The sequence below is a fragment of the Thalassophryne amazonica genome, chromosome 5, assembly GCF_902500255.1.
Source record: "Thalassophryne amazonica chromosome 5, fThaAma1.1, whole genome shotgun sequence".
In the NCBI taxonomy this organism is placed as follows: domain Eukaryota; kingdom Metazoa; phylum Chordata; class Actinopteri; order Batrachoidiformes; family Batrachoididae; genus Thalassophryne; species Thalassophryne amazonica.
The window spans coordinates 107,290,453-107,318,300 of record NC_047107.1 but is presented as its reverse complement, the minus strand read 5'-3'; the positions used below and the strand labels follow the sequence as shown (position 1 = coordinate 107,318,300).

Genomic DNA, 27,848 nt, shown 5'->3' with positions numbered 1-27,848 from the left:
ACAAGGCGCAGCCCTGGCAGAGGCCAACCCCCACCAGAAACAAGTCCGACTTACTGCCAAGTACCCAAACACAGCTCGCGCTTTGTGTGTACAGAGATTAGATGGCCCTGAGAAGGGACCCCCTCAATCCATAATTCCACAGCACCTCCCACAGTATCTCCTGGGGTACCTGATCATACGCCTTCTCCAAGTCCACAAAACACATGGATGGGCACACTCCCAGGCAACCTCCAGGATCTTTGTGAGAGTGAAGAGCTGGTTGGTTGTTCCACAACCAGGACAGAACCTGCATTGTTCCTCTTGTATCAGAGGTTCGACTATTAGCCACACCCTCCTTTCCAGCATCCTGGAGTAGACTTTACCAGGGAGGCCGAGTAGTGTGATGCCCCTGTAATTGCTACACACTCTCTGGACCAAAGTTCCAATCATTCCAATCTTTTAAATGCTCTCTGATGCTTTTAATTGTTCAGTTGTCTGCCATAGCATTACTTCGACTACCTAAACATAGATTCAAAGGGCAATTTCACTGCCCTGTTAACCAAAACACTAGTTACAAAGCATTTTCACTGCTCTGTGCAGACACACACACATATTTATTAACTAAGACAGTGTCATAAATTTCTATTATGAATTTCATGTTTTCATTATGACAAAGGCAAGAACGTATCAATCAATGACCATCATAAGTATTCTCAAACGCATGTATTTGTGTCATTACACAGACAACACAGTGCATTTTGTGTTGGGTTTGTGTTCGGCTCACTCTTGTATTTTTTTGCTATATCATATTCTTATTGACCAGTAGAGGTCGCTAATCAAAACCTCGATAAATGAACCACTTTTCAGCAGTTGGCTTGCAGCTCCTCAGTGGACAGCAGTGACACCTGGAGGCTAAGGTAAGCAGCTAACTGTATAAAACATTTAGTATTTACGTTTAGGGCATTCCACGTGGAAATGGTCCATGCAATTGAACACATCTAATGACAAATTTCACCCGTTCTTTGGCAACAAGAAACACCTTACTCTGAGTAATTATTGCCCCGATTAATAACATTAATGAGCCTGTTAGCGTCTGCTTGCAGCAATGGTTTTTGCATTCAAAATAAATAATGTGCCAATGTGGGGAATTGTCCAGAATTAAACAATGACCCCAAAACATCTAAAAATGGAGCAAAGGTTGAATAATATTAAACACCTTTAAGAGGGTCAAATCAGTTTGATATTTAAAACTCATTTTGAAATGCAAAATGTACTGTAGTTTTATTTATATATATGTATGCCTTAGCTTTATAGGAGACAGACATTTCCCACAATTCCCCTGTGATAGTTTTATCAGAGCACTAGCAGTGAAAACCTTCAAACTGCTCTCTGTCTCCACCTGCTGACAGCCCGCCTCCCCTCCCAAACAAAAAACATCACTGAGCAAGTAAATATTATTTATTAGATATCAGACCTTTAAAATTGTTAAATCAAGTCATTAAAACAACACCCTTATTAATTCTTCCAATCAAAAAGTTAGACATACATGTATCTCAGTTGATCAGAGCTGCAGAATCTCAAATGATAAAAGTCTAAAATAGACAGATTTGCATAAACAGAATGAGTTTGAAGACGTACACTAATAACGAGCAGTTTGGTTTTTAAGGCACTGCTTTCTCTTTTGACCTTCAGGAAAATATAAAGCAAAAAGAATGAAGGCACCTTAAAGAAGTTTTCTCATGACTCAGTGGGAATCATCAGTTTACACAAAAATCACTGACTGTCGTTGCTGCATCAAATAGAAAAACATTAAAAGCTTTACAATAAACCACCTCTACATTAAAGACAGTTTGATGTGGTAAAGTTCTGCTGTGCATATAAACAAGTGATAAGAATTTAACTATGTACATTTTATAATGAAAACTACTTTGACCTCTGGAGAACAGAACAGGTTGTGTAACAACAGAGGGAGGCTGATGATGTGTGTGTGTTCAGAATTAGTTCACAATTCAATTTTTCAGATTGGCATTTACTTTGTATGACATGTAGCCAGTAGGAGGCGCTATTGACAGGCTGTAGATGACCTCTCTCAGCTGGTTGGATGGTGAGGTCTGACCTTGGAGCGTGGGAGCAGCGTATTCTTGAGACCTGACCTTTAACACTTGACCCAGGTGGTCTGTTTATATAATTAAAGTACCAAAGGTTCAAAGTCTGCAGCTCATTTCCTGACTGCGCCCTCATAACGCTGGAACTCAAAGTACTGCACTTATTCTACAAACTAACCCCGATAAAACAAACACATGCTGATGAAAACAATGAAAAAGATCCATTAAAAAGCACAGCTCGCAGCACAAATGTACAAATATATAATTCGGCGAAGTCTTCTCCATTTCTAGAACAGCTACAAAGTTGGTGCAATTATCAGCTGGTTGACATTTTGTTATTGTGCCCAATTGCGCAACAAAGACTTTAAACACCAAATGAATGCCAGCAGTTCAGCTTGGCTGAGAATAGGGAAGCGAGGGATGAGCTGTTTAACCTGTTGCCCAGACAAGTGGAGGAAAATGAAAGAATGAATGAATGATAAGTACAGCAATTATAGCATAAACACCCCAGTTATATGCTATACAGATTTCTTCATTAACACAAGAATGTTTCAACTGGTTAAGAGTTTAGCTTTTCGTTAAAGACACAAAAGCATTAATGTGGTAACAATGTCAGTTTTTGTTTGTGTAATGTCAGAAAAGTAGCCAACTGTCGCATTTATACACTACATTTTGAATTACTTTTTAAAGAAGTGGAAAGAGATGACGATCACTATTGCTCATAAAGGCGTCTAATACACACCTGTATACAGTAAGGACACATGCCCATATAGTTTTACCCCCCCACCCCTCTGGATGCGTGCATCATTTTCGATTTGCTCTAAATGAGAAAAGAGTCTGTGTGGCTGCATGCAGTTGCCTCCAGGAAAAATGCTGCTCCCAGTGGTTTTATTTTGTTCCCCAGAGCTGAAAACCACCAGTTTTAAAGTGGAAAAAAGAAAAAAAAAAAATCGTAGAACTTCTTAGAAAAATGCTATGATGTGGGTGCAATGTCTTTTTAGGGAATGAGATGTTTATTTTTATTGACTTATCACGCAAACGTCTACCAGACAACAACAACAACAACAACAAAAAACTCATCTGTGGTAGCAGATTGGGCAAATGCCTGGTTTTTGCTGAGGGTGAGTACTTTTTAATCACCATACATTATAAAGGTAGTTCACCATTTATTGTTGTCATATAAACAAATCCCACACACAGGCATCCCCCCACTGAAAACTCTGAAACCTCTGAGATGATGAATTTGTGGGAGCTTTCTCAGCACTTTTCCCACCAGAAAACTAAAACACTATATGGACATGTGGTTCCCCCATTTACCCTTTTCAAATAAAAGCTTACTGCTGGCAAGAAAACAGTTTTAAAGGAAGGCTTGCCGCAGACCTGCCAATGACAGAAATTTTTTTTTTATCTAGAAATGAACATTTACACAGCATGACAAACGATAGCAGGTGTGGGAGGGAGTGTCCTCCCACCCTGAGGGAAGAAACACCCTCATATAATGATGTTACATTCAATGTAATTTTTGCACTCTCTTCTATTGCAAAATTCTGTTCCTTTCATTTTAGTACACCTAAAACTACACAAGGTTCACCACTAACTGACTAGAAAACATCAAGACGTCCATTTACTCGTAGATTCCACCCTCATACATCTCCACTTCAGCAGACCTGCTCCACAATCTAGTCGCCACGCTTCAACACGCTGCACCAAATGTGGGTTGAACCCAAAACACTCCTACATTATCACCTGCCTTCAGGAAAGAAACCAGTTAAACCCAAGAACACTAGACAGAGCCCCCCCCCCCCCCCACTTCACACGTCAAGTCTAGCAGCATGCACTCTGGTTTCATGCTTTGCTGCATCCAAGACAGAATGGAACAGGCTTGAGTCCTGGATGGCAACGACCCAAGAAAATAACACATCCACCCCCACCTCTTGAAAATAGCTACCCATCAGCCATGTGAAGCGTGGGCGTGCCCTTCTCCAGCACACTGAGATCCAACACTCAGGTACCCATGTGCTGGATCACCCCGTCACAATGAAGTTCACTGAGCTCTCTCTGCTACTACAATGATGTTTAAATGGTATTTTTTGTGAAGAACATCTGAGAAAAAGCAAATCTGTAGCAGCTTTACACATGCTGCTCACCTGGAAACAGCGTAGCCCTTACCACTACCGCCACGCTCCAACCCAAAACATTTTTGGAGCTTCTGTTTAATAGTGTAGTCGAAACATCAAATGCATACAGATGAGCAAAATGTGTTGCAGTTGTCAGGTCTGTAAAAGGTCACGGGACGACTGAAAACAATGTGAGTTCTTGCTGCTGTTGGGTGAAGACCTCAAACCTTCAGATGTTTGGTTCAAAGATTAAGTTTAGTTATGGAAGGACTGAGTTGTACAGATGGCAGCTAGACCCATAAGGGTCACATAAACTAGCAAATTTCTTTAAAACAAGTTACAAAATCCATGAATTCCAACATAAGAAAGTAAGTCAGTAGAATAAATTAACGTAGAAGTAATAAAGGCTTCACCAGGCAGCCGTAGTTGAAAAGATTCTATACTTGGTGTATTGTGCAACTGGAAAGTGTGTGTTTAGGGTTTGATGGTGGCAGGTTGCATAGGTGGCATGGACCCATTGACAGGGATGACGCCGGTGGCCAGCAAAATGATGATCAGGATGATGATGAGGACGATCACAACAATGACCACAATCAGCTTGACGTTCTTCCACCAATAGGAGCGAGCCACTTTGTGGGATGTCTGCTTGAAGTTCTGAGCCTGAGTGAGAGCAAACATAAAAGACATCTCAGTCACTTAATTCTCATGTATCCCTGAAGTCCAACTCCTAATTTTTCCTTCTTCGTGACAACTAATTAGGTTACATACAGTCAGAACAATAAGTATCTGGAAAGCAACAATTTTTGTAATGCTACAGTGCATCCGGAAAGTATTCACAGTGCTTCACTTTTTCCACATTTTGTTATGTTACAGCCAAGGTTCTCACCAGCACAGCTGAGCATTGGGGGCCCCTATGCTGTGATTTAACCAGCATAGGGGATTTTTCTGCCCCCCCCCCCACTTTTTTTTTTTTTTAAAGGTCATGTCACTTGTTATTTAATGTTCAAGTTAGCAACACAAAGTGACCCTCAAAATGCAGGAAATGTTTGAAAGGGTTATATGCAATGCTCCTCATGGGGCTATGTCCCACTAAGTTCACCCCTATGCTGGTGAGGACCTTGACAGCCTTATTCCAAAAGGGACAAAATTAATTTTTTTCCTCAAGATTCTACACACAACACCCCATAATGACAATGCAAAAAAAGTTTTGAGATTTGTGCAAATTTATTAAAAATACCCCCCCTCCCCCCAAGAAATCAAGTATTCACAGCATTTGCCATGAAGCTCAAAACTGAGCTCAGGTACATCGTGTTTCCACTGATCATCCTTGAGATGTTTCTACAGCTTAACTGTAGTCCACCTGGGATAAATTCAGTTGATTGGACATGTTTTGGGAAGACACACACCTGTCTACATATAAAGTCCCACAGTTGACGGTGCATGTGAGAACACAAACCAAGCATGAAGGAATTGTTTGTAAACAACCGAGACAGGATTGTCTTGAGGAACAAATCTGGGGAAGACGACAGAAACATTTCTGCTGCTTTGAAGGTCCCAGTGAGCACAGTGGCCTCCATCATCCATAAAGGGAAGAAATTCAGATCCACCAGGACTCTTTCTAGAGCTGGCCGCCTGTCTAAATTGAATAATCGGTGGAGAAGGGCCTTAGTGCCTTAGACAGGGAGGTGACCAAGAAGGGAGGTGATTGTCTAGTGGTTAAGGTGTTGGGCTTGAGTCCAGAAGATCATGGGTTCAAATCCCCGCCTGACTGGAAAATCACTAAGGGCCCCTGGGCAAAGCCCTTAATCCCCTCTTGCTCCCGGTGTGTAGTGAGCGCCTTATATGGCAGCACCCTGACATCGGGGTGAATGTGAGGCATAAATGTAAAGTGCTTTGAGCGTCTGATGCAGATGGAAAAGCGCTATATAAAATGCAGTCCATTTACCATTTAACCCAATGGTCACTCTGTCAGAGCTTCAACATTCCTTTTTGGAGAGAGGAGAACCTTTCAGAAGGATAACCATCTCTGCAGCAATCCACCAATCAGGCCTATATGGTAGAGTGGCCAGATGGAAGTCTTCTTAGTGAAAGGCACATAGCAGCCCACCTGGAGTTTGCCAAAAGGCACCTGAAGGACTCTTAGACCATGAGAAACAAAATTCTCTAGTCTGATGAGACAAATATTGAACTCTTTGGTGTTTCTGTGAAGGCTCTCAGTTGTCCAGGTGATTTCCATAATAGAGAAGCTTGACTCTTTGACTGGACCAGGTTGCTTGACGCGAGAACGTTTCGCTTCAAATCGCAGAAGCTTCTTCAGCTAAATTTCTTACTCTGGTAGTCTGACTTCTGTCTTGACCCTTGTAGAGAAGAATAAGCAGGAGCCACAAAAGCTGGAGTTTTAAACCTAACCAGACCCCTCCTACCGAGAGGCAGACTGCTATTGGCTAGTGACTAAACAATTGCTTTAATTAGCACCTACTGTGCTCTAGTTAGCACCCTCCTAATGACAGGGTAGCTGTCCCTCCTAACGATGTGACTGATGCCTCTCCTGACGGCTCTCCTGATGACGCGAATGACTCGTTACCATGAACAAAAGACTGAAACTGCTTTGACCTGAGTACCCCATTGTAAACAGGGGACAAAGCGCGTCTCAGACCCCCTCCCCGGTTAAGGCTGGGTTTCAACTGTTTCACATACAATGCCTCCTTCACCCCTCTCTCAAACCATTTCTTCTCTCTGGCTAAGATTTTAACTTCCTTGTCCTCAAACATGTGATTAGTGTCTTTAAGGTGGAGATGAACTGCAGACTGAGGTCCACTGGTGCCCTCTCTGCGGTGCTGGTATAGCCTTTTGTGTAACGGCTGCTTAGTCTCACCTATGTAGTGTTTGTTACAGTTTTCCTGACATCTGATAGAATACACTACATTGCTCTGTTTGTAACTACTCTGTTTAGTCACTAGCCAATAGCAGTGTGCCTCTCGGTAGGAGGGGTCTGGTTAGGTTTAAAACTCCAGCTTTTGTGGCTCCTGTTTGTTCTTCTCTACAAAGGTCAGACAGAAGTCAGACTACCAGAGCAAGAATTTTACCCGAGGAAGCTTCTGCGACTTGAAGCAAAACGTCCTCGCATCAAGCAACCCAGTCCAGTCGAAGATTCAAGCTTCTCTACTATAACTCTTTGGTGTGAATGCCAGGCGTCATGTTTGGAGGAAACCAGGCACCATTGCTACAGTGAAGCATGGTGGTGGCAGCATCATGCTGTGGGGATGTTTTTCAGCAGCAGGAACTAGGAGACTAGTCAGGATTGATGGAAAGAAGAATGCAGCAATGTACAGAGACATCCTAAATGAAAACCTGCTCCAGAGCACTCTTGACCTCATCTTTCATCAGGACAATGACCCTAAGCACACAGTCAAGATATCAAAGGAGTGGCTTCAGGACAACTCTGTGAATGTCCTTGAGTGGACCAGCCAGAGCCCAGACCTGAATCCGATTGAACTTCTCAGATCTGAGATCTGAAAATGTCTGTGCACCGACGCTCCTCATCCAACCTGATGGACCTTGAGAGATGCTGCAAAGAGGAATGAGCAAAACTACCCAAAGATAAGTGCACCAAGCTTGTGGCATCATATTCAAGAAGCCTTGAAGCTGTAATTGCTGCCAAAGGTGTGAATACTTATGTACATGTGATTTCTTAGGTTTTTTTTAATTAACAAATTTGCAAAAAACAAAACAAAACATGTCATTATGGGGTGTTGCGAGTAGAATTTTGAGGGATAAAATGAACTTACTCCATTTTGGAATAAGGCTGTAACATAATGTTGAAAAAGTGAAGCGCTGTGAATTGTTTTGTGGATGCACTGTGTTTATATATATATATATATATATATATATATATATATATATATATATATATATATATATGTTGAAGAATTAATGATCAAACTCAGTGAGACTGACCCCTGCTTGCAGGTCTTCAGATTTGCCCATGAGGTCATCCAGCCTCTCTCCTCGGGCCAGGATTCTGTCTACATTCTGTGTCATGACATCTTTGACTCCATCTACCTGGGCTTTTAAAGCCTGCACTTTGTCCTGTGGCTCCCCCGACAGTGCTCCCCCTTTCTCCTGGACAGGGATGAAATCAAACGGACAGAGAGGAAAACCGCTATTAATTAGACAGATGTGGCTGAAAGACGGAAAGAAAACATACAAAACAAAAGCACTTAATATATTTGTTACAGATTTTTTTTAATTCATTTTTCTTGCCACAATTTTTGTTTTTTTTTGCTTTACTTTTCATCTTAAAGCGTGGGCCGCATCTTGCTACAAAGACATTTACATACGACGTCAACAGGTCCTCATCGCCAAGTTGCTCCTGGTGTGCAGCTGAGCGCCTTGCACGGCAGCCTGCTGACATCGGTGTGCAAGTGTGTGCATGGATGAATGTGATGCATCACTGTAAAGCACTTTGAGTGTTTCCTTCAGATAGAAAGGCACTATAGAAACACAGTGATACCAGTTTGACTTTTGGAAATCTAGCACTCCAAGCCTGATGTAATTGGAAGCATTTTTCAGAAAAACTACAACTTTTAGACCAGAAGAATTTTTTTTATCACATATTACAACAAAAATCTGCCCTGTACTCATAAACCAGCCGTCATGAGATACAAGAAAAAATAGGCCTGTTAAATCATACAGTTTTCCTATCAATTTTACTGCCCTGGAAACTGTGGCAATAAGATCAGGGCGATACAAATCTTAAAGCAGGGCGATTAAAAAAAAGAAAGAAAAAAAAAAAAGACACTGAAAATACCAGGCTTTGTATCACCCTGCTTTTCATCCACCATTTCTCAGCCCCACCAATGATATACCCCCATTTTGTGTTCACTGCAATAACTGAACAAAGGAAAAAAAAGTCAGAAATCTTCGAGAAAAAGTGGACAAATGAGCCTGCACTTCTCCAATCACTGAAAAGCCTGTGAATCCAGAGACATAAAAGAACGAAAAACCCAAAACTAACAAAAGAAAAACAAAGTGAATGGCAATCTTGACGCTTTAAACAAAATCAAAAAGAAACATTCATAATGACATGAATCTGACAGTGGGTATCAGACCGAGCGCCAACCTGTGATCATTTCTGCAGCCAGTCTGTGCTGTCCACAGCACCTGCAGGTGTGGGGTCTGGTTGTCTTGACAACAGGTTTGTCTTCACAACAACGTGCGCGCACACGCATGACCCAGCCACAAACTGCTGGAATGTGTGTAAATAGTTATAGGAGTTCGTTGCTTTTCGTCCCACACACTGATCCATTCAGATATCATCAATGTTTGTGCAAGACGTCGGACATGGGAGGTTGGATGAAATTGGACGACAATCAAACAGAACACTGACGGTACGGGAACTGTGCAAATGACGAGGAACCGTCAAGACAAAAAGCAAAACGGAATACAGATGAATTGAACTCAGCCCCTTTGGTATAATACCTGTAAATAATCAGTTTAATTGGCAGTTTTCTTCAGACAAGTCAGGAGATGGATACATGAACATTTCCAAGTCACTGAATATGTCTTGAACTTTATTTACATCAGTTACAAAGAAATACAAACAATATGGCACTCTATGGTAAATCTGCATGGAGTAGACAGTTCTCAAAAACTGAGTGAATGTGCAAGAAGGAGAAGAGTGAGGAAAGCCACCAACACACCCAGACAACCCAGAAAAAGTTTTAGGCTTCTGTGGCTGTGATTGAAGAAATTGTGCATAGTGCAAATTCTGTGTTTTGTATCTCCAGTTATACAGCTTCATGATGAAGTGATATAGGAGGGTCTTCTTTCACTAAAACAACAAATCTACGCTTGCATTTCAGATGTACCTTCTGGCAAATTGTAGGTGAACTTTCAGGTCTTCTTTTTAAGAAAATCCTCCTCTGCTCCACCTCATCATGAAGCTGTATAACTGGGGATATAAAATCCAAAACATGCACTATGCACAATTTCTTCAATCACAGCCACAAAAGCCTGTAACTTCTTCTGGGTTGTCTGGGTGTCTTGGTGGCTTTCCTCACTCTTCTCCTTCTTGCACAGTCACTCAGTTTTTGAGAACTGTCTACTCCACACAGATTTACCATAGAGTGCCATACTGTTTGCATTTCTTCATAACTGATGTAAATAAAGTCCAAGACATATTCAGTGACTTGGAAATGTTCATGTATCCATCCCCTGACTTGTCTGAAGAAAACTGGCAATAAAACTTATTTACAGCTATTACACCAAAGGGGCCCATTGCTTATGCAACCCATCACCTTGACTTTTATATTTTTAATTTATATCAGGTTGCAGAGATTTACTTTCACTTTGAGTTTAAGAAAGATAGTTTTAGAAATGTTTTATATTGAGAAGCTTGATTTACTTTTTGTATTTGAAATGCCATAAACAAATTCAAATGTTTGAAATACCAAGGGGCTGAATACTTTTGCAAGCCACTGTATATTACAGATTTGCTTTGTGGACAGACCCACTATGACAATATGCCTTCATGCAGCTGCCCTGGTTGAACTATCTGACCATAGTTCAAGCAGGGCAGTTACTCCCACTTGTTTACAAGCAAGTCTTCCATCCACATATCTGCCATTTTTTGTTTCTGTTGATCTGCATAATCATGACTGAAAATAACTTTAGAATATGCTTAATTATTAGAATATGCTTAAACAGACACGATGAGTACAGACAGCCTACAACAAGACAAAAAATCTTAATTGCTGAACTTTTCAAACCACTGCAACTTCCTGTCACTTTGTGTGTCCGAGCCCTTACAGTACAATTTCAAATAAAAAAATAAATTCGAGTGAGAGAGAGAAAATGTAAAAATCATCATTTGGCAGAAATCAATCAATCAATCAATCAATTTTTTTTATATAGCGCCAAATCACAACAAACAGTTGCCCCAAGGCGCTTTATATTGTAAGGCAAGGCCATACAATAATTATGTAAAACCCCAACGGTCAAAACGACCCCCTGTGAGCAAGCACTTGGCTACAGTGGGAAGGAAAAACTCCCTTTTAACAGGAAGAAACCTCCAGCAGAACCAGGCTCAGGGAGGGGCAGTCTTCTGCTGGGACTGGTTGGGGCTGAGGGAGAGAACCAGGAAAAAGACATGCTGTGGAGGGGAGCAGAGATCGATCACTAATGATTAAATGCAGAGTGGTGCATACAGAGCAAAAAGAGAAAGAAACAGTGCATCATGGGAACCCCCCAGCAGTCTACGTCTATAGCAGCATAACTAAGGGATGGTTCAGGGTCACCTGATCCAGCCCTAACTATAAGCTTTAGCAAAAAGGAAAGTTTTAAGCCTAATCTTAAAAGTAGAGAGGGTGTCTGTCTCCTTGATCTGAATTGGGAGCTGGTTCCACAGGAGAGGAGCCTGAAAGCTGAAGGCTCTGCCTCCCATTCTACTCTTACAAACCCTAGGAACTACAAGTAAGCCTGCAGTCTGAGAGCGAAGCGCTCTATTGGGGTGATATGGTACTACGAGGTCCCTAAGATAAGATGGGACCTGATTATTCAAAACCTTATAAGTAAGAAGAAGAATTTTAAATTCTATTCTAGAATTAACAGGAAGCCAATGAAGAGAGGCCAATATGGGTGAGATATGCTCTCTCCTTCCAGTCCCCGTCAGTACTCTAGCTGCAGCATTTTGAATTAACTGAAGGCTTTTTAGGGAACTTTTAGGACAACCTGATAATAATGAATTACAATAGTCCAGCCTAGAGGAAATAAATGCATGAATTAGTTTTTCAGCATCACTCTGAGACAAGACCTTTCTAATTTTAGAGATATTGCGTAAATGCAAAAAAGCAGTCCTACATATTTGTTTAATATGCGCTTGAATGACATATCCTGATCAAAAATGACTCCAAGATTTCTCACAGTATTACTAGAGGTCAGGGTAATGCCATCCAGAGTAAGGATCTGGTTAGACACCATGTTTCTAAGATTTGTGGGGCCAAGTACAATAACTTCAGTTTTATCTGAGTTTAAAAGCAGGAAATTAGAGGTCATCCATGTCTTTATGTCTGTAAGACAATCCTGCAGTTTAGCTAATTGGTGTGTGTCCTCTGGCTTCATGGATAGATAAAGCTGGGTATCATCTGCGTAACAATGAAAATTTAAGCAATACCGTCTAATAATACTGCCTAAGGGAAGCATATATAAAGTGAATAAAATTGGTCCTAGCACAGAACCTTGTGGAACTCCATAATTAACTTTAGTCTGTGAAGAAGATTCCCCATTTACATGAACAAATTGTAATCTATTAGACAAATATGATTCAAACCACCGCAGCGCAGTGCCTTTAATACCTATGGCATGCTCTAATCTCTGTAATAAAATTTTATGGTCAACAGTATCAAAAGCAGCACTGAGGTCTAACAGAACAAGCACAGAGATGAGTCCACTGTCCGAGGCCATAAGAAGATCATTTGTAACCTTCACTAATGCTGTTTCTGTACTATGATGAATTCTAAAACCTGACTGAAACTCTTCAAATAGACCATTCCTCTGCAGATGATCAGTTAGCTGTTTTACAACTACCCTTTCAAGAATTTTTGAGAGAAAAGGAAGGTTGGAGATTGGCCTATAATTAGCTAAGATAGCTGGGTCAAGTGATGGCTTTTTAAGTAATGGTTTAATTACTGCCACCTTAAAAGCCTGTGGTACATAGCCAACTAACAAAGATAGATTGATCATATTTAAGATCGAAGCATTAAATAATGGTAGGGCTTCCTTGAGCAGCCTGGTAGGAATGGGGTCTAATAAACATGTTGATGGTTTGGATGAAGTAACTAATGAAAATAACTCAGACAGAACAATCGGAGAGAAAGAGTCTAACCAAATACCGGCATCACTGAAAGCAGCCAAAGATAACGATACGTCTTTGGGATGGTTATGAGTAATTTTTTCTCTAATAGTTAAAATTTTGTTAGCAAAGAAAGTCATGAAGTCATTACTAGTTAAAGTTAATGGAATACTCAGCTCAATAGAGCTCTGACTCTTTGTCAGCCTGGCTACAGTGCTGAAAAGAAACCTGGGGTTGTTCTTATTTTCTTCAATTAGTGATGAGTAGAAAGATGTCCTAGCTTTACGGAGGGCTTTTTTATAGAGCAACAGACTCTTTTTCCAGGCTAAGTGAAGATCTTCTAAATTAGTGAGACGCCATTTCCTCTCCAACTTACGGGTTATCTGCTTTAAGCTACGAGTTTGCAAATAATTTTGCAGCAGCTTTAAATGTTGCAAAACTCATACTGATCAGCCTTGTACACCATGATCAGGTCCTTCAGGATGACTGAGTGTTCATTATGCAGAAGAACTTTCCAAGTGTTTCAGATTCCAACAAGATCTAGGTCTGAACCTCGACTTGGCCACTGCTGAACTTTCATTTTATCACTCAGGTGTTGCTGTGGATTGTTACCCAACTGGATTGCTAAAAGTCGTTTGTTCAAAGATTTGAATCTTACAGCAGTGTGAACCACCAGAGAATGTTTGAATGTGTCATGGCATATCAAATGTCACCTCAAAGATTCAAGCTAGATTAGCTAAAGCGACAAGACTATACAAAGAGATTCAGGATTTTATGATGGAGAAAGATGATGCATGCACACATGCACAGATACAATGAAGTTTCATGAAATGTAATGAGAAGATGGAGCAAAAAATGTGCAGACTGATGGGCTTTGCGGCACACGGTTGCTCATCTGTGTCAGAAGATTAAGTATGTCGAGGTGTCAGAGTGACTTTGGCAAATGAAAGACTGAAGCCTAGTTGTGATGTGAAAGATGTTCACTCGTGTCATTTCTCTGCAGCTTAATCTGTGTGATGGAGGGAAGTCCCAGGAGCAAGAACCAGACTGTAAACAAGACGTCTCCGGGAAACGGACACCTTTTGCTTTGTCACCTTCTGCCTACCCTCTTCCATCTATCATTTCCTACCACTTGTCTTTTCTTTTTTCCTTTCCTATCTCCTGTTCTTATACAACCCCAAAATCAAACAAAGTTGAAATGGTATGGAAAAATGCAAATAAAAATGGTCGCTGCAGCAGATATAAGATGAAGATGCACTTTTTTCAAAAAACATTTATTATTTATTTTCTTTTTCAAAAAAAAAAATCCTTTTTTCAAAAAACAAAACAAACAAACAAAAAAACAAAAACATCCAAAACCATAGGCCCCGACAAAATAATAATTAAAATAAGTTAGTGCACATGGTTTTAGTGCAGAAGGTTCCCGGTTCAAACCCCACCCCTGCCACATTCTCCATGTCATATAGAGTGGCATCAGGAAGGGCATCCGGTGTAAAACCCGTGTCAATTCAACATGCAGGTCAGATTTGTTGTGGCGACCAATAGTGCTAAAACAAGGGAACAGCCAAAGGGACTTAGTATACATACTACCGCGCTGCCTGTGGGGATCCACGGGCTCGAGATTGGGTAGTGTTTATAAAATAGTTAGCTGGCCTTTTTCATGGGTGGTAATAAATTATGAAAAGTTTCTATAATGAGTTGTGAGTCCACAATGTTTTTAGAAGTTTAGACCTCAACAGTTTTTAGAAGAACTCAACCATTTTATTTCCTGTTTTTTATGTAATTTTTAATGTTAATTTACTGTCTTAATGTATTTATAAATTGTTTAGGTTATTGTTATCATATACACATTATTATTATTATTACTAGCAGTATTATTATTATTTTATTATTACTTCTATTTTGTCAGAGTTTCGAATGGACCACAATGGAAATAAGTGGTTTCACTTTCTTGTGTTGTCCATGTATTTTTAACTTATTTACAATTATATTATGTACTTACAATGAATTTACTAAATAAAATCATGCATGCGTGCATGATTTTAATCCATAGATGATTTACCACCACCTGCTGAAATGGCACGAGAGTCCAGAATGTAATTATCAACATCCACTGTTCAGTGTTGTTAGCTAATATCAGGGTTCTCGCCAGCATTATAACAGTGAAACGGCCCATTATGCTGCATGAAAAAAAAATTACACTGCAGTAGGGCCGTTACGCTATTTCCGTGAGTGTGTAGTGGGAAAATAATCATTTCTGATCATTTCAGAAATTAACTTTTTTTTTTTTTTTTAATTATCAACCTCAGTCAAACCCATTTAAAGATGTCAGTTGTGACTCACTGTTCTGCAGATTCAAGTCGCTACCAGACTATCGTCTGTTATTGCGAGCAAGAAAAGAGAATCAATCATCTGCCGTTTCACATCAGAGTTTTTTTTCTGTTTCATGACATTCCTTTTCCAAGGGCCTAGCGCACAAAGGTTCTCTGGGGTGGATCGTAGCACGTATGGGAAAAGTTCTCTGTACAGCTACTAAAGTTTTCCTGCAGTGTGTCGCGCACCGAGCACTGGGGGAAAAGTTCTACAGCCGCTAAAGTTCTCCTTGCAGCAAACGGCGTGCCAAGCACTGGGGGACAGGGGAGAGCGAGGCCAGCTTCCCCCAGAAAATTTTTAAATTTATAACCCTCTGAAACACTACTGCCTGCATTCTGAGCACCAAATTTTATTAATCTTTGTTACAGCCTTATTTTAATGCCAAAAGAAACAGGGCATCAGGCCAAACACAGAACAGTGTAGATGTGTGTCAGGAACATCAGAACTGCTAATTTATACCCAGCAGTTTATTCAAGAAAATCCTTGTTTGTTTTTTCTTACATTAAATAACTCATCACTCATCTTCAACCACTTAGCCGGATTCAGGTCGCGGGGGCAACAGCTCCACTAAATAACTTGTAATTAAAATATTTTTAAGTAAAAATAAATAAATAAATAAAAACCATTAACTCATCTGTTGTTGTCGTTTCTGATGAGATGATTTCTTGATTAACATGATAATGACCCTTGGACATTTATTTTTAGACAAAATAGCATAAAAAAATAATGTGTACATTTTTAAGTCTGGTAGATTCATTAATTCATATCTGCATTTCAACCAGGAAAACAACAACAACAACAAAAAAACCCAAACACGGTAAATAAATATAAATATTCATTATAAACACAACAGGAGATGATGAAACAATGACTGCAGTGTGTTTGTTCGTTAGGGTTTCTCATGACTAAATATTTTTTGCAACATGAAATCACACCCTCACTGACTATGTGATTGCTTTTAATCTTGTAAACACCACAGAGTAATTACTAAAATATGAATTTCACAGTTCTAGTTGTTGTGAATGTTTTAAAATTATGCACAATAGGGGTGGGGCCTCTTCTGCAAATGTCTTTTTGACTGAAATTTGACTTCATGGACATGTTTAATTATTCATTCATTTAATGCTAAAATCAGGAAAAAAATTTTTTTTCAAATAATAAAATACATAGTTGCTGTTTAAAGAGCCTTTGTTTTATTTATAAGCATAGCAGCAGGTGTGAATTTGCAGAGACGACAGGTGAGCTGGAATCTCAGCACATTTAATCAGATGAAGGTCTCTCCCGCAGCTTCAACCTCAAATTCGTGGCATTTTTGGGAACAATTTCCTCACATTTTGAAATGCAGAGATGTTCTCTTCCTCCATCTGGACTTCAAATTTTGGTATATTTATTTGGACTAACAAAGAAGGCCCTTTATAAGCCCATAATGCAAAACCCTCCGGGGGGGGGGCACCTAAGCATCCCTGAACCCCCGGCTATTTAAGGTGATTCTTCCATCCCATTACTCTGAGAAACGGCCAATTTGCAGAAAAACAATGATTAATCCGCCACAAAATAATTATTTTATATACATAGCGTCCAGTGCAGAGCACATGGCAGCCGGTAGAACAATAATAATAAAAATAACAATAATAATCAATAATTCCCTGAGTTTTTAATTTATAGGAGGTTTGACTCTTGGATAAACAGTCTCTTCCAGTATAAAAACTTTATGAATTTATGACTACTTTAACTAGGCCCTTCAAATATTTGAAGTGTTGTAAATATCATGGAATGCAGCTGATGATGTGTTACTCAGTGGATCAGGAAAAATGACTGTAGGAAGTTAAGTCTTCCAGCAAAACATGACAATGCATTCCCATAAAACACACCCTGCACACGTTTTTACTGATACAGAAAACGTGCCCTCTTACGAGATGTTTGACTGTAAACATGCGGGATAGATTTCATTTCTTTTGATATGCGACCTAAAAACCCTCACTGCTCAACTACTACTCTAATGCACAGTTTGAACTCTGAATGTGACACACACACGTCAAGATTTTCCTTTTTTAAAATTAGTTTTCCAATAAGCAAAGCACACTAATAACATTAACAGAACACTGTTGCCGGTTTAATTCCTCCCCTTAATGCGGATCAGTCAACAGAACGTAAGTTCATAGGTTTTCCAAAAAAAAAAAAAAGTAGGAATTAGGGCTGGGCATTTTGCTGGGCAATTTTGATACTTTTGGAGCGCTGACTGAAATGCACTAATACCACAGTTTATTTCTCTACCCCCCCCCATCCAACTTCTCACTGATGCAAGGCAATCTTTCAAGGATTTTATGTGAACGAGATTACCAGCAGTTATCGGCATGTATAAGGCATGTATAACTAAGTATCATCAGCATAGCAGTGAAAGGTAATCCCAAAAGGCCACAATATGTGCCCAAGGGGTGCTATATAAAGGGAGAAAAGCAGGGGGCCTAAGACAGACCCCTGTGGAACCCCAAATTTCATGTCACTAAGGTTAGAGGTAGTGTTACTGTACAAAAAAGTAAGAACGATTGGTCAAGTATGACGTCAGCCATGCAAGGGCACTCCCAGTAATCCCAAAATATTTTCCAGCCTATCAAGTAGAATATGAGTATCCACGGTATCAAATGCAGCACTGAGATCGAACAGCACCAGAACCGTAGTGGTGTCCGAATCCATTGTAAGCAGAAGATCATTCACCACTTTAGTGAGAGCCATCTCTGTGGAATGATATTTTCTAAAAGCAGACTGCAGTGGCTCAAAGAGATTATTCTCAGTAAGATAGTCCACGAGCTGCCGTGACACCACTTTTTCCAGAATTTTAGAGCAAAATAATAGATCTGACAGATAGTTTTTCAATACCCTAGGATCAAGATTAGGTTTCTTAAGTAATAGTTTAATCATTGCAGATATGAAACATTTAGGAACAGATCCAGAAGTTAAAGAAAGATTAATAATTTACAGCCCAAGAGTGGGCCACAGGTCCTTAAACAATTTTGTTGGCACAGGATCAAATAAACAAGTTGTGCTTTTTGTTGACGTTACGAGTTTCGTCAGCATGCTTAGTGAGATACTATCAAATTCTGTAAATCTAGGTAATACCTCAGTAATGGCGCCCACCTCAATAGCAGGGTGTAGTGGCTGGGTTAAGGCATGCTGGGATATGTTTAACCTAGTGTCTTGAATTTTCTTCTCAAAGTAATCCAGGAAATCTTGTGCTGTAAAAGGATAGCGAACTACAGGTGGTTGTCCATGAATAAGTGTTGCTACCGTGTCAAAGAAGAACGATGAGTTATGCGTGTTTTTGTTGATCAAATCAGAGTAATAGGTCTGCTTTGTAGCCAGTAATGCATGCTTATAGTATAAGACAGCATCACGCCACGCAATGTGGAATATTTCTAATTTTGAACAATGCCATTTCCGTTCTAGACCTCTAGCCTTATGCTTGAGGTCACGCAGGTAATCACTGAACCAAGGTGACTATGTTTTGGGGAGCACAATTTTAACACAGGTGGCATAATCATGTTGAGCGTAGTTTTGAGCACTGAGTTTAAGCTATCCACAAGTCTGTCTACTGACTGGGTATTTGCCAAATGTGAAGCTAAGACATCAGGCAGTCTAGCTTCAAATTCAGTCTTAGTTGAGGAGTTGATGCATTGCCGTAGTGATATATAAGGTTGTTGTTCACTAAACACGGCAGTGAAACTGTAAACTTAATAAGTGAGTGATCAGAGACCACTGATGTAAGAGACATGATGTCAATATTCGTAGATACCACGTGCCAAAACCAAATCCAGGGTATTTCCACTAATGTGTGTCGAGTCCCAAATGCATTGCTGAAATCCTAATGCATCCACAATTTCCATAAATGATTTGCAGAGTGGATCAGAAGGCTTATTTATATAAATGTTAAAGTCACCAATAATCAGAATATTATCTGCACAGGTTGACAAGTTAGAGATGAATGCACCAAATTAATCTAAGAATTCAGAATATGGGCCAGGAGGCCTATATACAATGACAAAGTAATACAGCTGATTTTTATTCTGCTGACCTTGGCAATGCGTAATATCCTGAGCAGAGCAGAGAATCAGATGCTCAAAGGAGTTATATTTGTGACCCCAACAACTAATAAGCTAAACCTAGATTTATAAATAAGAGCAACACCCCCTGCTTGCTTCGTATCACGAGGGACGTGACTAAATGTATATGTGGTGGGCAGGACTCATTTAATGGGAGGACAGCTGTAGCTTTAAGCCAAGTTTCACATAACCCAATCATATCTAAGTGATGATCAATAATTAGATCATTAATCAACAATGAATTTGAGGATCGTGATCATATGTTAATGAGACCCAGACTATGGATCTCAGTGGGGTTGACAGTTGAAGTGTTTGGATTTTTGGGGTGGTCCCAGAGTAGCATATATAAGATGCCCCGAAGTAGGTTTAGATTTGAGACATTCCATGCGCGTTGTAAATAGCAGACACAAAATCTTTGCTATTGCTGGACCAACCACTGGGCCATCCTCAATTTCAACATCATCCAATGTAGTAATGAGTATTAAGTTTGCAAAGCATGTCCCTCTATGATTTTTATGGATATGTCTACACGGAAGCAGGCCACAATCTCACCTTGTTGAATTTCCCTCCCTGGCAGATAAATTGCACTATCACCATCGTGGATTTTCTGCACTAATTTCCCTGCTAAGCTAATGGATTCCACATCCACATTTGTAATAAGCCTTGCAGGGTCTCTAATCACCTGCTCCGTGGCCTGCTGTAAATTCCTAATCTTACCCTCCCTGTAGAGCTCTATTTATGTTCACAGACAAGATGGCGGCGCCTTCCCCAGTAGGGTGGAGGCTGTCCGGCATCAGCAAGCCACAGTGGCCCCAGAACGAAGGACTGTTATCAATAAAGCTAAAGCCTTGCTGTCTACAAAATTGCGCCAGCCACCTATTTAACGATGTCAGCCTGCTAAATGCCTCATCAGTACCCAGGGAGGGGAGGGGACCAGAGACTATTAATCTATGCCGACACATTCACTTTCTGGCAAGGTCACAAGTCCTCTCCATGTCCATTTTTGTGACCTCTGAGTGCTTCATCCTGACATCATTGGTGCCGACGTGAATAACTATGTGACTATATCTCATGTCATGTTCCTTAGTCTGTCTCCCCTTCAGCAGCGTCAGCACCCTAAGATGGGATGCAATGTCAGGAGCTCTGGCCCCAGGAATACATTTAACGTCAGCCGGCGTCTGTAACCTGACTTTGCGGGTGATAGAATCCCCTATCACTAAAGTCCGGCATTTTGGCCTGGAGACAGGAGTGAAAGTCACTTGTGGGCTCAATCCAAGGGGAGAACCGATTCACAGTTACCAGTGGCGAGTGTGAACAGGGTACCACAACCGGGCACCCACCCCTATGGGGCTTCCTACGCCTAGCCACAGTCCAAAAGCCGTCCTCCATAGCTGCCGTTTCTAGGCTGATGCTAATGGGCTCGCTAGCTGGCCCAACACTAACCTCATATGGAGTGCCCATAACATCTAACTCCACTGAGCTAAGAAGCTGCTCTAACTTACGGACACGGCTCTCTAAGACAGCCACCCTATCTTGCAACATCACGCAAGATTTACGGAGGGTGTAAAGTAGGTAAAGTAGTGTACTTAGTGCACTAAGAAATTGGTGACAGATTTGCCAATGCCATCCGTGAGGAGTGAAATTGTGGAAGACATAGTGAGCAGATGTTCCTTTGTTTACAATTTATATCGCCACAGCTTCCAGTTTCACTTTCTGAATGACTTACACAGACGATTGCCACCTAATGGCACGGAGAGTATATGTACACAGACCGTACAGGCTAGAAGCCAGGTAGCTGCCTGCTGTGGTCTTTCCAATGCAAATTTTTCAGGAAGTGGAGTTGAATGGCCACAAAAATCAGGGCTGCTCTGAGTCTCTGCTCGTTGATGTGAGTCTTCCTCGTGTGTCAGAACCTCAACTCTCGTGCTGCCGGTAGTCGATATATAGCGGACTGCTATGCATTAGGCTCTCTGCCAGTCCTCTAAATATCGCTTCCCGAAGAAACTTGCATTGGCTGCCGGTCAGCTACATTTAGTGTTGGGAGGGTACCCTCAGAGCCGGCATTATAATGGCAAGGATTATCTCAAATCCAATCCTCATGTGTATGTCAGACATACTTCCAGGTCTAAAGCTTGTTTTGCATTGGTTAGACAAGTCTATCCCGCCAATATAGGGGGTTGTCCAACTGCCTGCATGACAACAGAGAAAGCGATTCAATCATGGCGGCGACTGCAAATACTGCTGTCAATAAAGACAGCATGTCTGAGAATGTAGAAACGGAGAATAGGAAAGTATTCAGGGAATTCATTATGACAGAAGATTCCGATGATGATTTCCCGGGTTTCAAACCAGATGACCTGGAAGACGATGAACTGGAGCTTTTGGAACTTGGAGATATAAACTGGAGGAGTGGCATTTTGGACCTACAAATTCCAAGGTTCATGGGGAAGGGCCAAAAATCAATGTGACAATGTTCAATGTAATGTTGATCCAATTGTTGTGTTGAAGCCGATTCCAACCCCCCCAAACAGCCCTTTTCAGGGCCACCCAAATCCATTACAAAATTGCAAAGTCCTTGTAACTTATATATCTGGTTGGATAATGACATCACTCATATTTCAGGACGGTATTCTTGGAAGGGTAAGTCATATTCTTCTTTGCATAATGGCTGAGTGGATCCGTGGCATTTGATGGGTGTTTTGTATGTCACGTGACATGGATTATTCGTCCCATTTGTGATGTGTTGCATTTACCGTGCAAATTTGGTTGCATACATTTTGTATCACTGCACGCTGCGTCAGCCACGCACGCACACACTAGTGGGGGAGGCATTTAGCTAAACATGGTGAGTTTGTTTTGCTGACGGACGACGAATTGAAGGAGCTAATTGACGGTGATAATTCTTCTAACACTGTAACAGACTGGCATCCTGTCCAGGCTGCACCCTGCCTCATGCACGATGACTGCTGGGATAGGCTCCACCCCCGCCTTCACCCTTAATTGTAAGCAGTTGAAGGTAGGTGGGTGAGAGTGGAAATTTGAATAATATTTCTGTTCTGGACCATGAATGTACACACTCCCAGGAGTCTTACATCTTAGCACAATCCAGATATGGTCCAGGACCACAGTGATTATTATCATTTCTGATTAGAAAGTGGCTACGGATACAGGGGACATATCCCAAAACCTAAATTCTACATGTACAGTACCAGAAGTATAGAACGACAACAAACGTTTATATATTGGGGGTGGGGGTGAAGTCAGGGATCAAGTCCAGTGAATCGGGTTTAATGTTAACCAATCGGACAGCACGGGAGTTGTCACGTGACAACGATCAGCCAATCAGAGGCATTTTGTCTCTCCTGTAGCCACTGCCAATGACTAAACTCAGTAGTTCTCTAAAACATCATAAAAAAAAAACTTGTTTTAATTTTGAGACTTATGTTTTGTCCAATCAGCAATCAGAAACTAAAAATATTGAAGTTACAAAGTTTACAGGAATGTCCTGTCATATTAGACAAACTGGAATAACCAAAGTTTGGGATTTTTCCTTGCTAAACATGTTGAACAGTTAATATGTTATCATCATAGTTTCCCCATTATCAACTGATTGTTCGAACACTGAGTTTTTTGTATACTTATTTTTAACCTAAACACGCCTGAAAACAATGGTCATAAACAGGCCATTTTCTTGGTTCTAGTCTTCCCGACAAAATTTAAATATATGACTAACTTTTATATAACGCATAAATACAATAATGCTCTGACCTAGCGGACCATTTTAAGTGTAATTTAACTTTTATTCGCTTGCGCTTGCTCGTCTGAACACTGTGACGAAAACACAAATGATCAAGTTTTTCCACCTACCGGATCAGTGTCCATCTTTCTGGAAACGATTCACCTCGAGACCACACAAATCAGTCAGTTTTCCTTTAAGTGGACACCGTTATTTAAAACTTTCTAAACACCTCGATAACGAGGATTTGATGCTTTTTTTTCTGAACCGAATGACTGCTCCTCAACTTCCTGGTTGCTTTTCTTTTTCTTTTTTCCCCTCCAAGTGAATTCCTTCGCTGCGAGCATCAATTGCACTACAGTGCAACAATGGCTTTCCGGCTGGATCTTCAAAGTAAAGGGCTTAAAAACTTTACAGCATTGTTAAGTGTTTAGCTAACACAAAAGTGCAGGTATAACAACCATTAATAGAAGCGTCTACGGGGAATGACCACGTTTTATTAGTGGTGTTGGACTACATTCGCGTTGCACCGCAACCATTACTTTTATTTCGAAGGGAACGTCATTACTTTTTCGTGTCCTTCCCCTTTGTCAATCTCGGGATGACGTCATTCCAAGGTGTTTCCACCTGTTGGATGTACTGTGTGTACCTGTTGATGCAAAGCGTGAGGTACTTAATCAGAAATGTCACCTTACTGTACTCTTCTAAACTGACGCCTGAGCCAGGTGTCATCTTTTAACAAACAAATAGGATGTTTGCTTGATAGTTATTAGTTACAGTACTGTACAATTGGTTTAAAAACTTTATATAGACAAATTTAGTAAATACCTTACATTTATATGTAAATAAATAAAATCACCTTCATAAAAATGTTTGGTTGAGGTTATAAAACAGCATTCATCCGGATGAAAAATGATAAGAAAATTATCTTGCAATTAATTTTATTTACGTGATCATCTGTAATGATCTGTCATGGACCAAGAACTAAAATTAAAGCTGCATGGCATTTGGCTTTAAAAAAAAAGTCATAAAAAGAATTTTCTTTGGTACTACCATAATTTTATTCCTTTGCATTTAAATAAGGAATTCATAAAATTATATTGCCAATATAATCAAAATTCACGCTAGCTGGAAACTATTGAAAATTTTGACCCCTGAAAGGGAGAAATTTAATCGATCAAATGCCATGACCTACATTTGGTAGCGACATCATAGATAACATTGTGCCTTCGCCCAGTCTGTAAGAGGGATGCTGGGAAGGGCAAGGCGCCTGCCAATCAGAGTAAAGAAAGGTAGCGTGACATCAGTTGGCTGCTCACTCGAACAAAAATCAAAACAAATAAAATGCTCTAAAACAGCTTATTTCTGTATCGACGTTTCTCATATATTTTGTAAAAGTTAAGGCGAAATAAACACTTTCTAAATCTAAAAGAAATGCTGCTTTGGAAATCAGATAACATCACTGAAGTGATTTACAAGACATCTTACAGATGATAGAGTGGACACCCCAGGAACACGCATTAAGCAAGTGGGTCAGGTCACAGGTAAGGCATATCTGTACAATTTAATGTCAGGAACAGCTAGACCACCCCCCTCCACTGGGAGTTTTAGTGTTGATCCCCTATTGCACCACAGAAAGGATGTGAGTGTGTCATTTTAACTCTGATGTGTCAGTAATATAGGGACGTTTTGGAAGGGGTATAGTAAATGTAGTAGAATATTCATTTCACATAAGTATACCCTGCCCAGAAATGACAAGACTAGACCAAGGAGGAAGATCGTGTTTAATATGGCAAATAAGAGGAAAATTGGCCTTATACAGACCAAGTAAAAGGGGGGTAATGCAGATGCCTAAATATGTAAACCCTGAACCCATCTAAATGGAGATGGTTCTGAGACTTTGAGTGTAATCGGTCATCTAACGTAGCAAGTGGATGTCATTAGTATTTTGTCTCTTGAGAATCCTTGGGTACCAAATTAATTTAAGGAGACTACGATGAAGTGTACTGCTCACATGGCAGGAAAACGTCAGCTTGATCATCAGTACTGAGGACCTCAGCAACCTGAAAAGCAGTGGCAGAGCCAGGAAATTTTTGTTGGAGGGGCTCCACAAAATGTTCTCGACATGAACAATATATAGTAAATTGCTTTATAAATACCAAGGTGTGTGTTTTATTTCACTTGTGCTCCTCTAAAATGTGGTATCAATGCACACACACATCACTTAGAATGATTGAAAGTTCAGTAAACTTGCTCATAGGTACAAATACAAAATAAGTGAAGTTTTAAGAGTGGCCGTAATAAATATGTAGGAAACCTAAATTTTTGGAGTATAGAGTTAAATTTGTCTCATTAATACTTGCAAATGCACAGAGGGTGATTTACAAATATCCTTTGATTTGTACACGCTTTGTGATTCACAAGCTTCTGATTTGTAACTTCTGTTTGAGTTTTTACAAATAAATGTTTATTTGCAAAACTGAAAATTCTGTTTGTGAAGGCTGATTCAGCATTGGTGGCTCACCGAACACACACATTCATCACTTTGCTCAGTTACGCAATATTGAGACATTCTCAGCGCAAAACTGCAGTTGAGATCCACAAATTGTAGCAAAGTGTTAACATGTGGCACCAGCATCCAGACAAAACTGGAATTAAATTAGAAAAATTAGTTTAAATTAGTTGAACACCTGTTATCAAAACGTTATTAACTAGTAGAGTCAGGATCCCACTCATGACTACAGCAGCATGTAGCACCTTTGAAATCAGAGTGCCTTTCAGGTGTGTCTGCTTCCTGTTCTATAGCTCCTACAGTCAGCTGACATCACAGCAAGGAGGAGCCAGTCAGCACACCAGCTCTGAACAACAGGTTCCACAGATGATCCAGGAGGGTGGCGACGGACCTTATGTTTTTCAAAGCCTGCTGCTCTGAGAAATCAGGTAATTGCTGCAGACTGGTGGAGCTTCAGGTAACCCACACACCTATCTGCATATTGGAAAATGCTTTGCCTCAGACATTTGCTCATGTGTTAAAAACAATCTACTGCATTTGCCAAAAGAATGAAAAGAGACTGCTGACCCTTCATCGCATCAGCTGTTTTCCATTATACATGCCAGCAGTCCTTTTGTTAATTTGAAGTGCTTCAGGATGTAGATATTGTGGGTTCTTGGAGCCAACAGTTTTTTTTAAAATATATATTATAAATAATTTTCTTAATATCTATCTGCCTACACTTCTCTGTACAGAACACAATAATGAGAAGGCACTTAAAGAGCACATACCAAGGCTACATATAGCTTAAAATCAATTTAAAATACTTAAAAAAATCACGTGGTATTCCTTAATGGTTTTAAATATCCTGTTATTATATTTTACTTTTATTTATTAAATAATCTTCAGTCATTCTGCTATTTTAATTTGAAGTATTTTTTTAAATGAACTCTTACTCTTCTGTTATCTGCCATGACCCAGATCAGTCAGTTATTGAGTGAACCAAAACAACTCTACATTCATACAATAAGCACACATTTTACTAACTGTGGAAAACAATTTATTTCTTTTGACAATATACATTTTCTCTGCAGTGGTTGAACAGTTAAATTATCTACACAAAGATGAAACATCAGCAGTACAAATATGTTGAAAACTCACAAATTAAATTTTAATGGAAAAGAAACGTAGCACTTACAGGTCAAAACACTTGATGAAATATAAAGAGCTGAATAAGTATATAAAAAAATTGTAAGAGAGCTCATTAGGCTTCTGTCCTCAGCGGCCTTGTCGTATGATGATATCGGACATGTCATCAACTTTCACCAGCTCCAAATTCTGTTACCAAGAGAAAAGTCATAAAAGATCATATTTTCATTTTTTAATGTAAATTACAACTGTTAAAATGTGTAGGACCTATACATTTTCTGTTTAAAGGAGTCCATCGTCCCCTTTTCATTTGAATTTTTGATGCAGAGTTTGGTTTTTTTTTTTGATCAGTTTAGTTGTGTTCTGTAAATCAGTAAAATGTCTGACCATACGTAAAGAGAATGTTTTGGGGATGTTAGATTTAATCTCCAAACACGATCCATGGGCTGTAGTTTGGGTAGTGTTTATACGTACAATAGGTAACTGACATTTTTCAAGTGTGGTAATACATTATGTAAAGCTACGATTTTAATTGAAAGTACAGGAAATTAAAATGAGAATGTTCTGTCAGTAATTATATTTATTATCTGGCACATTTAGTTGATGTCATATTTTACAACTGGCAAGGTTGAGATACTTCCTTTGTTCAGAGTTTGTCTAGTTACCAAGGACTGATTAATGGTGATATCAATGTCCATTGTTCACTGTTTTTTTTTTTTTTTACCCAATATCCCTAATTTCTCAAAAAATATTAGTCGTATCAACTTCCCATTTTCACAGTGTTCATCCTTGACCCAAAATACGTAAACATACCAAATGACAAATGCCAGACCTCCCCAGTTTCTCCATGATCAAAGTTACACAATTGGCTTTTAATACATAGAATATAAGAAGTAGTAGTATGAAAAATGTCTTCAAAAGTGGACCTTTAATCAAGGGTGTTGTGGAGG

General features: G+C 39.9%; 2 protein-coding genes across 3 annotated transcripts in view; both read right to left on the bottom strand.

Moving 5' to 3' along the window:
• Positions 1-1,422: 1,422 nt before the first annotated feature.
• vamp8 (vesicle-associated membrane protein 8 (endobrevin)) lies at positions 1,423-23,598 on the bottom strand. The gene is made up of 3 exons (XM_034171057.1): positions 23,390-23,598; positions 8,159-8,323; positions 1,423-4,861 (listed from the first exon to the last, which is right to left on the bottom strand). The coding sequence occupies exons 1-3, from the start codon at positions 23,402-23,404 to the stop codon at positions 4,676-4,678; spliced, it is 366 nt and encodes a 121-aa protein (XP_034026948.1). The 5' UTR covers positions 23,405-23,598; the 3' UTR covers positions 1,423-4,675.
• Positions 23,599-26,994: 3,396 nt separating this feature from the next.
• ncaph (non-SMC condensin I complex, subunit H) overlaps positions 26,995-27,848 on the bottom strand; it is a 32,723-nt gene continuing 31,869 nt past the window's right edge. For both annotated transcript variants that reach the window (XM_034171055.1, XM_034171056.1), the window contains exon 18: positions 26,995-27,087. In XM_034171055.1, coding sequence (XP_034026946.1) covers positions 27,028-27,087 — 60 coding nt within the window. In that variant the 3' untranslated portion in view covers positions 26,995-27,027. The remainder of the gene's footprint in view (positions 27,088-27,848) is intronic.